Consider the following 12743-nt stretch of genomic DNA (forward strand, 5'->3'; position numbering starts at 1 on the left):
TATTTATTGAATATTGAATTATTGAATATATAGTATAAAATTGTATAAAATGTTTTAAAATATATCAGCATTTGATTACAACATGTAGCGGCCGGCCAAATCCGTATCTAATATCTGTTTCTTGAACAGTTTGTAAGAGTCCGCTTTTCGGTATTCATTCGGTAGTTTATTCCACAGGTTTGCTCCTTCGTATCTGGAGACAGAGGAGATTATAAAATGGAAGAGATCATGCCGTGATCGAAAAGGCAAGTCATCTATGAAGTAATAGTTTTAAAGGTTTAAGAAACTCCATCAGTTCTATTGAATCCGAAAAGATCTCTGATAAATAGCTACCTGCAGGGGTGGGGAGAGGGGGGAGTCCAGGAACTAATTGTCCCTTTCAAAACTTGAGCGTGAATCAAAATGTATCTGTGTTAGAGAAACCAACACTTAACACCTAGCATAGTGCAGATCAGTATCTCAAGAAAACTTAAGGAGTGTGTGGAAAGTGACCAAAATTTGTTGTTGTTATTGTTGTTGTTGTTATTGTTGTTAATTTGTTTTTGTTTTTTGATTGTTTTTTTGTTGGCTTTTTGTATTTGTTGTTTGTTTGTTTTTCATCGTCATGAATACAAGTCCTTCAGACGATATAACTTGGCACATCAATATTTTACATCATGTCATTGCAACTAACATCTTTAATACGGCAATCAGATAATACCAAGTAGAATTTCAAAGATTCATGCTCTTCGAACTAATTTCGTTAATCGTGCATGTAAAACCAGTGCAATGGCAGAGAGAAATTATTTTATACATTGAATTCACGGAAAACAGCAAGGGTGGGGTAAAACAGTTTTCTTTAAGGTTTACTGTATGAAATTTTCCACTTGCATCCCTGCTTTATAAAATTCTTTGATCAGCCGCTGAACTAAGAGCTGTTTGTCCAGGTAGAAAATGTTTCACTTCTTTTCCAATATGAAAGGTTTTTCTCTCTTTAGGTGACCGAGTTGTGGTGGGTAGCAACACTACAGTTTTCAATGAAACCGCTGTCATTGTGAGCCCACTGTATAACAGATCACGTGACTGGCATACCAAGTGTCTACAGTTTCGTTTCATGATGAGAGGGCTTGGGAAAAAATCAATAACAATTTATCAACAGCGAGATAACTATCGGCAAGTACCCATCTGGTTTTGGGAAGGGAACACTGGTCACAACTGGATTTACGGGCAAGCTCCATTGAGTGCCATATCGACTTTTCAGGTAGGACCGTGTATAACAGCTCTCATAATTAATCGTTCTTCGAAGTAACATTAAACGCCCTTTCTAAGCTGAAGGCGGTGTTATACTTGGCAATGTCTAGTGCAACTTACCTAGCGATGTTAAAATTAAAAAGAACGCGTTTCGGAATGCGCATTGCGAGCAGGGACGTAACAAGAATGTTACACTAAACAACGATTGAAAACCCTCCTGCGGCATTACCGCCTTCTTTGCGATAGGGTTGAAATTGTTTCACTGGAATTAATTATTCAAGATTGAAATGTAATGATAAACTGGCATTTTTTGTAACGTGGAAAAACTAGTGTCCTTTACAGTGTGAAAGAAGGTTGGCTAGGATTTTCGAAAAGTAAACTTCAGCTTCAAAATTCGAAAAATGAAAATGTTTTCTAAACTTTTCTGCAACTGAAAAATTCGAGTAACTACCGGGTGATAGTTGCGCATGCCCCGGCCTGATAAGCAAAGCTTCGAAGGCTTGTGTGCTAGTTTTAACAACTATATCCTGATAGTGTTTCTCTGTGGATGAATACAATGTGTTCAGGGCGAGCGAAACAAAAAATTGGGAAATAATTGTATTTTTATACAAATATCTTTTATTATTTGGTTCCTCCAACATGGCCACCGTGAAATCATTCTATACTTTCGCGTCACTTGTTCAAGTTTAGCCAATTAGAATCGGAGACAATTTAGCGGTGAACTGTAATATTATTTTAGATAGCCACTGCGTGAAAAGTCGCACGAAACACTGCCTTGTGCAACACCGTCTTTATGGTCTATCAGCCGGATACAGTTCTGAATACGTTTTACCAAATAGGTCTTCATAAAAGGTAAAGCGGAGAAGATGGAGGACTTAATTGCATTGACGGGACTGTATATCGACGAGGATCCAGCTGGATATTGCCAGCACAGTCCTCAGTTGGCGAAACAAGGTAAAATAATATATATTTTGCATTCTACGAAATACAGTTTAGAGAGCAAATAACCAGAATAGCCGTTTTGGACGGAAAAGGAAAGAGTAATCATTTCGTGTGTGTGTAAGACCAAAATCAAGTGATATCCTTTCCACAGACTCTTTCGAGTTAGTTCTGTACTTAAAGTTTGCAGTAGTCAATCTACAAACTTCGGTTGCTACAACAGTTTTCTGCTGCGAAATCTCAACTGTCTAACACAAACAGAAAAGAGAAAGACGGAGATAAAACTTCAAGTAATATATCAAACACGAGGAGGAGTGTTTCCTCCGATTTCCAAACACCGAGAAGTAGGTTGGAAAAACGATGCGCAGCCGAGTTTTTTTAAGCAACTTCGAGGTGTTTGGAAATAGGAGGAAACACTCTTTCGAATGTTTGATGTAGCTTCTCAAACTATTGATAATTCTTGGAGAAATTCGTCGCAAAAGTTCACAAAATTTTATGATAATTAGGACCACATTTCCAAACCTCCTTCACGGTAGTGATTTCCTTTGTTTTCTCATCATGAATTATTAATGAGTTCGAGAAAGTTCTCTGTGATGTCCTTGTTTTAACCACTCTATGATGAGGGGCCGGTTCAACGAACCAGAAAATAGAAAAAAAATTTCATTACAAAGATAAGAAAACAAACCAACTTCCTTTCCAGTTTACTTTACCGTTTCTTCGTTTGAACAAGAGACTGGTTTGAAGTAATCATATATGTTAACTTAGACCCCGTTCACACAATTCCGGACACATTAAAAAACGCCATTTCGCCCCCAAAACGCGTCAAACATCTTCCTTCCACACTAAAGCTCCCTCGCCTTCCAAAAAGCTTAATTCGGGGTTGTGGCGTCTACGTTTTATAGACGCTCCGTTTTCGCTGTTAACACTAAAAATCCTGGCTGACGTTTTCAAATTTAACCACGTTTTTAGCGTTTTCAAAAAGACATTCTTTCGGTGGTCGAAAACGCTTCTTCAGTTTAGTAACTTTTAAAGGCAGTTGCAACAAAAGACACGGGAAAAAAACTGTGCTTGAGTTATTATACTTTTTGTTTTGTTTGACTGTCTGATTTCTTGCTTTTTTTTTTTTTTTTTTTTTTTTTTTTTTTTTTTTTTTTGCAACGACGCAGATTGCTATCTTTGTTTTGATGGTCTTTCATTCATTAGACTTTTTTTCTTTTCTAGCCTGCAGTGAAAAGTTATCCAACATGTCAGGATATTTCTTCTCGCCCTCCTTCCCTGGGTTCTACCTAGACGACAGTTTTTGCACCTGGCAAATCACAGTACCAGACCGCAACATCATTCGCCTCACATTCCTAGAATTCCGCCTAAGGGACGACCCCACCTGCGAAAACTGCTGTCTGGAAATTTTCGATGGTAGCGACGAGACTGCCCGCGCGATGGGCAAGGTCTGTGGTTATATCTACCCTCCAGTTTTCGTGTCTTCATCCAATTACTTGACAGTTGTCCTTCGTTGTCATGGTAAACCACCCATAGCAAGATTTAAGGCCTTTTATCAATCTGTTGCAGGTAAGCATTTCTTCTTCTCTGAGTCTGTTTCTTCAACATTTTTTTGGTCAGTTACACATGGTATACCGTTTTAATTTTAAAAGGCCCAGTCTTGAACGGATGGTTCGTATATGCGCGGCATACTTAACTTTTTCTTCTTCAAAACAAATTAAAATCATCCAAACTCTCCAAGATAGCACATTTCTTCTGCTTTGCTTTCATCCGAAGCGTGAGAGTGATTTCTTGACTTCCTGCATAGTTATTTATTTTATTTATTTATTTATTTATTTATTTATTTGTTTATTTATTTACTTATTTATTTATTTATTTATTTATTTATTTATTTATTTATTTATTTATTTATTTTATCTTCATCTTTTTCATTACTTATTCGTTTATTTTACTTACCTATGTTTGCTCATTTCCATGTACGCTCGCTAACTAAGATTAATTTAAATGCAGATGTCCTTTTGTTAAGTAAGAGATCAGGCGTGTAAACACTTTTTAACCCCATGGGTTTTCGTTTTCGCACCTCCACATTCCTTTCTCCCTATTTCCTGTTCTTTGTTGTTAAATTAGTATGTGGAAATAAAAAAAAACTTGAAACATAAACTTGAATCATACTATAAAATACCAAGCTATAACTTTTCAGGCTTTTATTCCATAGTTGTTTTAGTTTGCAATCTTTAAGGTAGAATTAGATTTACTTGAGAAAGCAAAATGCTTGGATTACAGATATAGGATAATAAAATATGAGGAATTTCGGGACTCAGTGCATTCATCATTTTGGCTGAGTTTTTGCTTTTACTGTTGTTGGTTTGGTAGATGCAGGGTAAACAAAAGTTGGCCACCCCCTTTGTTTATCTTCGTTTAGCGATGTCAGATCGACTCAGGAAAAAAACGTTACTAGTTGCGATATTACGTTTCCCTGTAATAGCTGAAACTATAGAGAAGGAGTCCCATAATTTCTGTGCTTAAGTTTGAACCGTTGCATGAGTTAATAGTTTGAAGAAATTATGAGCTACAGCGACTAAAATTAAACACGGTACATACCTTTAGAATAGGAGCAGGAACTTTCGCGACAAGAGTTATACAACTAGTAGTAATCAAAGATTGAGGGGTGCGTTCGATAACCCGCGATCCCAGGCACTCTCTCCTTTGCCAAATTGGTGAGGATGTCATCCAACCCTGCAAAATCTGTGGGGGAGACCTGAAGCGCGTCCCAAGATCCATTCATTCATTGTTCCATACAATCTCGACTCCACTCTGTATTAGGGGTGCATTCTTTCCACGTCGAACGCAATAAGATATATAGTTACAACATTTTCAGAGTTTCTAGAAGCTAACCCAAGGTATTCATCATTTTTGTCTTTAACTCATGATGATCAAGGAGAGTCTTGTTCGCGTCAACAAGGTGAGAAGTGTAATCTGGGAAGAACCAGTGGTTGTCAGTTGAGGAACAAAAACAATTCAATTTTTGTTTTCTATCACGCTCTTTAATTGACTTGATAGAATCCGCGCAGTTTAGTTCTCTACCAATAACAATCAATGCCAAATCTAAGCGTGCCGGCTTCCAGCGCTTGATACCGGTTACGCAGTAATGTTTACTGCAAAGAGTTATTTTAACTCCAAAATTACGATCAAATTAACCCTTGGAGTTATCTGAATTCCCTTATTTAAATCCAACAAAGAAGTAAATGACTCCTTTTTGGAGTAAGGATAAATCCAAATAAAATACTTTCTATTGCAAAGTAACAGAGTTAACCCCATTTCCGTCCTGACATATATTTTTTACTCCAAGTTTGTTGGTTGTTTGCGTCTTTGGGGATTGGCTAATTGGTGTCATTCAACGATTTTCATTAGTAAAGTGGTTTACTTGCCTTACAAGTAACTAACTTGATTTGCTTATCAAGATCATGCACACGTGTTTCTAGGGTGTCCATCGAGCTGTAAATGTGAAGCGTTTGGTGAAGGTAAAAACAAAAGGATTCTGGTGACAGGAGAACACTTGGAGGCAGTACCTAGCAACTTTCCTTTCAACACTAGAGCAGTGTAAGTTTAGGATCACCAGTTTAAAGATGCTGTTGCACAAGGCAGTTTTTCTTGCAACTTGTCTTGCAATTTCGTTGCGCCGTTGCGACATAAGGTGCCCGAATCGTTGCGTAGTGTAACATGCCCTGAAATGAGCTTGTCTCGCAACGTTTTTGTTGCAGTCACCGTTGCGAGAAGTAGAACCGACTTCTACTTCTCACAATGATTGCGGCAACAAAACATTGCGAGACATGTTCATTTTAGAGGATGTTACACTTGGCAACGATTCGTGCAACTTCTGTCCCAACAAAATTGCCAGACAAGTTGAAAGAAAAATTGCGTATTGTAACAGCGCCTTAGCTTGTCTAACATCTCAAACATGTCAAAATTGTCTAACTTTTCTTCTTCAAGGGGTATCAATTCGTTCCTTTGAAGTTTCCAATGCTCAAAAAATTTGGCTTCCTCTCGATTTGCAAGGGCATTCCTTTGCTCGTAGTCACATGTTAATTTTCGTAAGTGCTCTGGTTGTTAAATTTCTCGAATTCTCCTTAGCGAGTTGGTAGATAAATACATTTACCTCTAAAAGATGTCGGGCATGCTTTTATAGCTACATTAATAATAAATAGTGGAATAGTAGAAACATTTCTAATTTTTGTTTTTTTTTTTAACCGCAGGTTTTTTAAAGAGAACCGAATATCTCAATTGCGTGAGAAAGATTTCGCAAATCTTACAAAACTAGAGCATATGTGAGTATCAAACTGGCCTTGGCGTAAAATCAAAGCGTGTACACTATCGTGGTTAAAGTGATTCCCCTATTTTGCACTGCGCACCTCTTCTGCGCATAACAGTCGACCCTTCTATTTCGCTTAATTAATTTCTCACTGGCCATTTTTTTGAAGACAGTACACATGTAAACCCAAATAAATTTAATGAACGAACTTTCTACAGTACCTGTGATCGAGGAGCCGCCTTTTTTTAACTCGACCCAGTCTTCTCTCGTCCGTAAAGATCTTCAAACAGGATTTTCGCGCTTTGAGGATCAATAGTTCGACAACGAGCACGGTGACCCCCACTTTTTAATGCATGAATTTAAATTACTCAACATTATCTGAAATATTTCTTGATTTCAAGAAAATTTTAAAATTCTGCTTTAAAATATTTTGATTTTAAGACTGTAAAGAACAAGTCTTTAGATCGTGCTAAGATGGTTTAAAATGTATTTCAGGGTCTTTATTGTTGAACTTCTCTAATAACTTAATCCAAGAAGTGTCTTTTTCAGAAATTCTAGTGTTCCTTTCTGCTTACTAGGGTTATAAGTTATGAGAACCTCCTCGGTCGCAAAGTTGCTGTAAAGGCCATCCATGTTGTGCAAAAACGAGCCCGGTGACCCTTATTTTTTATTGCATTTTTTTAATATACGTAACATGATTACCAACTGGATGAAGTTCGAGAATTTTTTTATTACTTGCTCTTTTAAGGGGGAATCACCTTAACTGAATGCTTTTATTTTTCTTATTCTTGTTTTAAGTGACATGAGTTTCAACATCCTTCTTCGCCTCGATGAAGACTCCTTCCAAAATGTGTCCTCTGTTAAAACATTGTAAGTACCCAAAACTCTCTATCTGTGAAAAATTTAAGTGACGTGCATGCACACCCGCCTCCGCTAGTTCCACTCTCTTAGAATCAGGGAATCGCAGATTGCTTATCCGTAAAATGCATACACTACATTACAGCTAGGTGTGTATCGAATATTTAACAATTACTCACCAAAGTGGTGGTGAATAGTACTTGGCTAATCACCTCCGAGCTAGCCAATGAGCGTGCGCGAAAAGCACTATTCGCTTGTGTGGTATATACTAATTCACAATGCAATGCAACTAAACTGAAGGCTTCATGAAGAGAATGCAAGATCGTTTTCAAGGACTACTTGCAATCAAAGGGGGTCGTCACTCGAACTACAGTGTATTAATTCCCCGTATATATGCGACTTAAAGGGGAAGTATCACGAAAATTTGCTGTCATTTCAAATCCCAAAAATGTTTGACTGTCAGCAGAAACAACGAAATAATTGTCAAGTTTGTTAAAAACTATCGCCCAGTGCAATAAAACTGTCGATTAGTGCCTCTGGCCAGAGACATAGTAGGCCGGTTTGGATTGAAACTTGAAAAATATTAGGCTAATGTTTTTCAAGTTCTCGCATTTTTGTTTCCAGAATGCGCTAGAACAGATCACAAGTTGTTTCTTTCAAGAATTGAGTTGATTTCGTTCCTCTCGTCATTCTAGAATTAGTTGGCAGGTGATTGAAGGTTTTATTTCATCATTTTTAACAAAAGATATCAAAAACCCCACGATACTTCCCCTTTAAGGCTTCTTCTATTTTTAACGTCACAGGAGACTCAACTCCAACTTTTTTCGATCTCTCCCGGCCGGTGGTCTCGCTGGACTTCCTAACCTTCGCGTTCTGTAAGTATCCGTGCGAGTGAGTAGTTGCATTATTTTCGTTTGTGTTTAACTGCTTACGTTCATCGTGCTCGTTTACAAATACCTCAGTTTGATTTGGTTCATGAATCAGGCTTCAAGGTAAACACACTGGGTTAAGGTTACCTGATACCTTCAGAGGTGTCTCGATACCTTTTGAGTTTTAGCTCTTTGAAGTGGCTCCTCCAGGTGAAAAAAATTTATTCGAGAAAACAGCGCTAAAAATTCGGCAATTCATTTTATTTCAAAATTCTTGGTTTAGTTGGATAGCCAGCTCTATTAGCTTCAATTTAATATAAGGGTTCAGGTATCTACAGTTTAAACCGGACGCGCTACATTGCTTGGACGAGAGACAACTCTGAAGACACCTCTGAAGGTACAGGGTAACCTTAAAACTATCGGAATGTTGCGACATATGAATCTAACTGTACTGTGATCGACAATCTTTCCTCTGCTCTTGTCAGTATTCAAGATAACACCGGTACCACGCCCCCAAAACCTTGGTGATGACTGAATATGGGTTGCGCATACATTGTCGAACCGCCAGAAGACAATTCTTTAACGAAATAAAAGTCATAACAGTCGATCCTAAAGTTAAGGGATTGAATTAGAGCCAAACATTTCCTGTATTTTGACCAATAAAGATAACAGTTGCGGTACAATATCGAATAAAGTGCAATTTCGTTAATTCATCTACCACGGCCATCTGGGGTGTTCATTCACCTGGATTGAACTGCATTATTGCTGGTTGGCTATCATGTAGGTATTGTATTGAACGCCTTAAAGACATGGTACAAATCACAGGAATGCTGGAACATTTGACTTATATAAAACTTTACAAGGTTGTCTGAAGAAAGAAAACTTCACACATGCTATGCATGTAATTGAGATAGCAACTAGAGCATTTTAACTTTACTTCTTTTTTTCAGCGATTTGGGAAAGAATCTTCTTCGCAAAGTAGATAAGGAAATGTTTGATGGCCTATTACGTTTAGAAGTTTTGTAAGTACTGGCTTTAATAACTTGAACATCAACGACAAATATCTTCCTTTATTGACTTATAGGTGATGAATGCATATACTAATATAATTTCTATCGTAACACCGATGTTTTTGTTCGATGTTTAGGAGCCTCCGTTCAAATCAAATAAAGGAGATAGAATATGGTGCATTTGACAACAAAAGTAACTTAACCCATTTGTAAGTACTGGCATATTTATACCTTTGTATTTTCAGAGTTGTTTCTTGTTTATTTTGGCTTTTGTTATTTACTTTACTGATTTATTTATTTATTTATTTATTTATTTATTTATTTATTTACTTTTGCCTGTTTGTTTATTCGTCCTGTCCGTTTTCCCATTAAGTGATCTCGTCTCTCTTAAATCTGAAAGAGGTAAGTTTAGGGAAACAGGGATGGCGTAGTGGTGAGAGCACTCGCCTTCGCCCAATGTGGCCGGGATTTGATAGCCAGACTCGGCATCACATGTGGGTTGAGTTTGTCGTTTGTACTCGTCCCTTGCGCGCGCCGAGAGGTTTTTATTCGGGCACTCCGGTGTTCCTCTTTCCACAATTCTTTTTTATATATATAGATCAGTGGAGAGCATTCGCAATTAGTTCTCTGCGCTAGTGTTCACCCAAATAAAGTGATTTTTGTTAGTCCCCAGAATGAAATTATCATCTACAATTAAAAGTGCTAATTACGGATGAAGACATGCACCGTCCTCAAAATAACTGTGTTATAGTTGAAGCTTTAAGATTGAAAAAAGAGTGCCAGTGCATTCTCAACGTCTCCTTTTATTTATTTATTTATTATTATTATTTTTGTTCTATAATTTAGATACCTTCAGGACAACGAGATAACAACGTTGCCAGATGGCCTGTTTGCGGATCTTTCGAAATTGAAGTTATTGTGAGTATATGTGGCACCAAGATCTACACTTTATTTCAGAAAGAAACAATTACTGTACTAAAATTTGATTCACCTGGACTCGGCTTTCTGGAAGACTTCCAGTTTGAAAATAAGTAAAGAAAAAAATTAGCAGCAAAACTTTAGAGGCATTCGTCCTTGAGCAACTGACTGGAGAGTTGGGATAGCCAGCTCTATTAGCTTCAATTTAATATAAGGGTTCAGGTATCTACAATTTAAACCGGACGCGCTACATTGCTTGGACGAGAGACAACTCTGAAGACACCTCTGAAGGTACAGGGTAACCTTAAAACTATCGGAATGTTGCGACATATGAATCTAACTGTACTGTGATCGACAATCTTTCCTCTGCTCTTGTCAGTATTCAAGATAACACCGGTACCACGCCCCCAAAACCTTGGTGATGACTGAATATGGGTTGCGCATACGTTGTCGAACCGCCAGAAGACAATTCTTTAACGAAATAAAAGTCATAACAGTCGATCCTAAAGTTAAGGGATTGAATTAGAGCCAAACATGTCCTGTATTTTGACCAATAAAGATAACAGTTGCGGTACAATATCGAATAAAGTGCAATTTCGTTAATTCATCTACCACGGCCATCTGGGGTGTTCATTCACCTGGATTGAACTGCATTATTGCTGGTTGGCTATCATGTAGGTATTGTATTGAACGCCTTAAAGACATGGTACAAATCACAGGAATGCTGGAACATTTGACTTATATAAAACTTTACAAGGTTGTCTGAAGAAAGAAAACTTCACACATGCTATGCATGTAATTGAGATAGCAACTAGAGCATTTTAACTTTACTTCTTTTTTTCAGCGATTTGGGAAAGAATCTTCTTCGCAAAGTAGATAAGGGAATGTTTGATGGCCTATTACGTTTAGAAGTTTTGTAAGTACCGGCTTTAATAACTTGAACATCAACGACAAATATCTTCCTTTATTGACTTATAGGTGATGAATGCATATACTAATATAATTTCTATCGTAACACCGATGTTTTTGTTCGATGTTTAGGAGCCTCCGTTCAAATCAAATAAAGGAGATAGAATATGGTGCATTTGACAACAAAAGTAACTTAACCCATTTGTAAGTACTGGCATATTTATACCTTTGTATTTTCAGAGTTGTTTCTTGTTTATTTTGGCTTTTGTATTTACTTTACTGATTTATTTATTTATTTATTTATTTATTTATTTATTTATTTATTTATTTATTTATTTATTTTTGCCTGTTTGTTTATTCGTCCTGTCCGTTTTCCCATTCCGTGATCTCGTCTCTCTTAAATCTGAAAGAGGTAAGTTTAGGGAAACAGGGATGGCGTAGTGGTGAGAGCACTCGCCTTCGCCCAATGTGGCCGGGATTTGATAGCCGGACTCGGCATCACATGTGGGTTGAGTTTGTCGTTTGTACTCGTCCCTTGCGCGCGCCGAGAGGTTTTTATCCGGGCACTCCGGTGTTCCTCTTTCCACAATTCTTTTTTATATATATATATCAGTGGAGAGCATCCGCAATTGGTTCTCTGCGCTAGTGTTCACCCAAAAAAAGTGATTTTTGTTAGACCCCAGAATGAAATTATCATCTACAATTAAAAGTGCTGCTGCGTATCAAAATTACGGATGAAGACATGCACCGTCCTCAAAATAACTGTGTTATAGTGAAGCTTTAAGATTGAAAAAAGAGTGCCAGTGCATTCTCAACGTCTCCTTTTATTTATTATTATTTTTTTTGTTCTATAATTTAGATACCTTCAGGACAACAAGATAACAACGTTGCCAGATGGCCTGTTTGCGGATCTTTCGAAATTGAAGTTATTGTGAGTATATGTGGCACCAAAATCTACACTTTATTTCAGAAAGAAACAATTACTGTACTAAAATTTAATTCACCTGGACTCGGCTTTCTGGGAGACTTCCAGTTTGAAAATAAGTAAAGAAAAAAATTAGCAGCAAAACTTTAGAGGCATTCGTCCTTGAGCAACTGACTGGAGAGTTGGGATAAGTGATTAATCGGTCGCAAGGCATATTAAAAATAAAAATGTCATCGTACTTCCATACGATTGATTGTTTTCTAGCTTATCTTTTTTTGTATTTCCTTGTTTTTCTAGGGACCTAAGCAGCAATGAGCTGACAACAGTTACAAAGGAAACTTTTCGCGGACTAAAGTCATTAGAATATCTGTAAGTCTTTAAAATGGTTTCCGGTCTTTTTTTCTTGGGTCAGGTCACAAACACGTCACGTGACCATTAGACCAGATGAAATTTAGTGGTAAGCTATTACAAAAAGTAAAGTGTCGTTAGGTAGTGCGGGTGCTCCTTCGGCTTATATGTTTGTTTGAGTAAATATCTACAAGTGGGCTTTTGTATCAAATATTACTACTTAAGACAAACATTTTCAAGAAAATCCTTGATGTAATCGACATCAACCTAAAAGATGTCAAGAAATCCGCGAGTTCAAGACTTCTGTCAGAGTTGTGAACGAAAACAGTAATTTTATGACGTTATAGGACTAAAACAAGCTTTGCACCAAAACGAGGCTGTGCCTCGTGCACGTCTAAGAAAATGTGTCCCACAAGGGAGGGAAAGACGCT

The 12743-nt window shown here is 37.4% G+C and overlaps 1 protein-coding gene across 1 annotated transcript in view; it reads left to right on the forward strand.

The window, feature by feature from the left end:
- Positions 1–12743, forward strand: part of LOC146482667 (MAM and LDL-receptor class A domain-containing protein 2-like) — an 89749-nt gene that overhangs the window by 60251 nt on the left and 16755 nt on the right. The window contains exons 43-58 of the mRNA XM_085107089.1: positions 178–245; positions 978–1240; positions 2070–2184; positions 3391–3735; positions 5105–5128; positions 5649–5766; positions 6420–6491; positions 7274–7345; positions 8137–8208; positions 9153–9224; positions 9350–9421; positions 10059–10130; positions 10975–11046; positions 11172–11243; positions 11899–11970; positions 12262–12333. Of these exons, the coding sequence (XP_084963215.1) occupies positions 178–245; positions 978–1240; positions 2070–2184; positions 3391–3735; positions 5105–5128; positions 5649–5766; positions 6420–6491; positions 7274–7345; positions 8137–8208; positions 9153–9224; positions 9350–9421; positions 10059–10130; positions 10975–11046; positions 11172–11243; positions 11899–11970; positions 12262–12333 (1653 nt within the window). The remainder of the gene's footprint in view (positions 1–177; positions 246–977; positions 1241–2069; positions 2185–3390; positions 3736–5104; positions 5129–5648; positions 5767–6419; positions 6492–7273; positions 7346–8136; positions 8209–9152; positions 9225–9349; positions 9422–10058; positions 10131–10974; positions 11047–11171; positions 11244–11898; positions 11971–12261; positions 12334–12743) is intronic.

Source organism: Pavona decussata, unplaced genomic scaffold, assembly GCF_977016875.1.
Source record: "Pavona decussata unplaced genomic scaffold, jaPavDecu1.1 SCAFFOLD_45, whole genome shotgun sequence".
NCBI classification, from domain to species: Eukaryota; Metazoa; Cnidaria; class Anthozoa; order Scleractinia; family Agariciidae; genus Pavona; species Pavona decussata.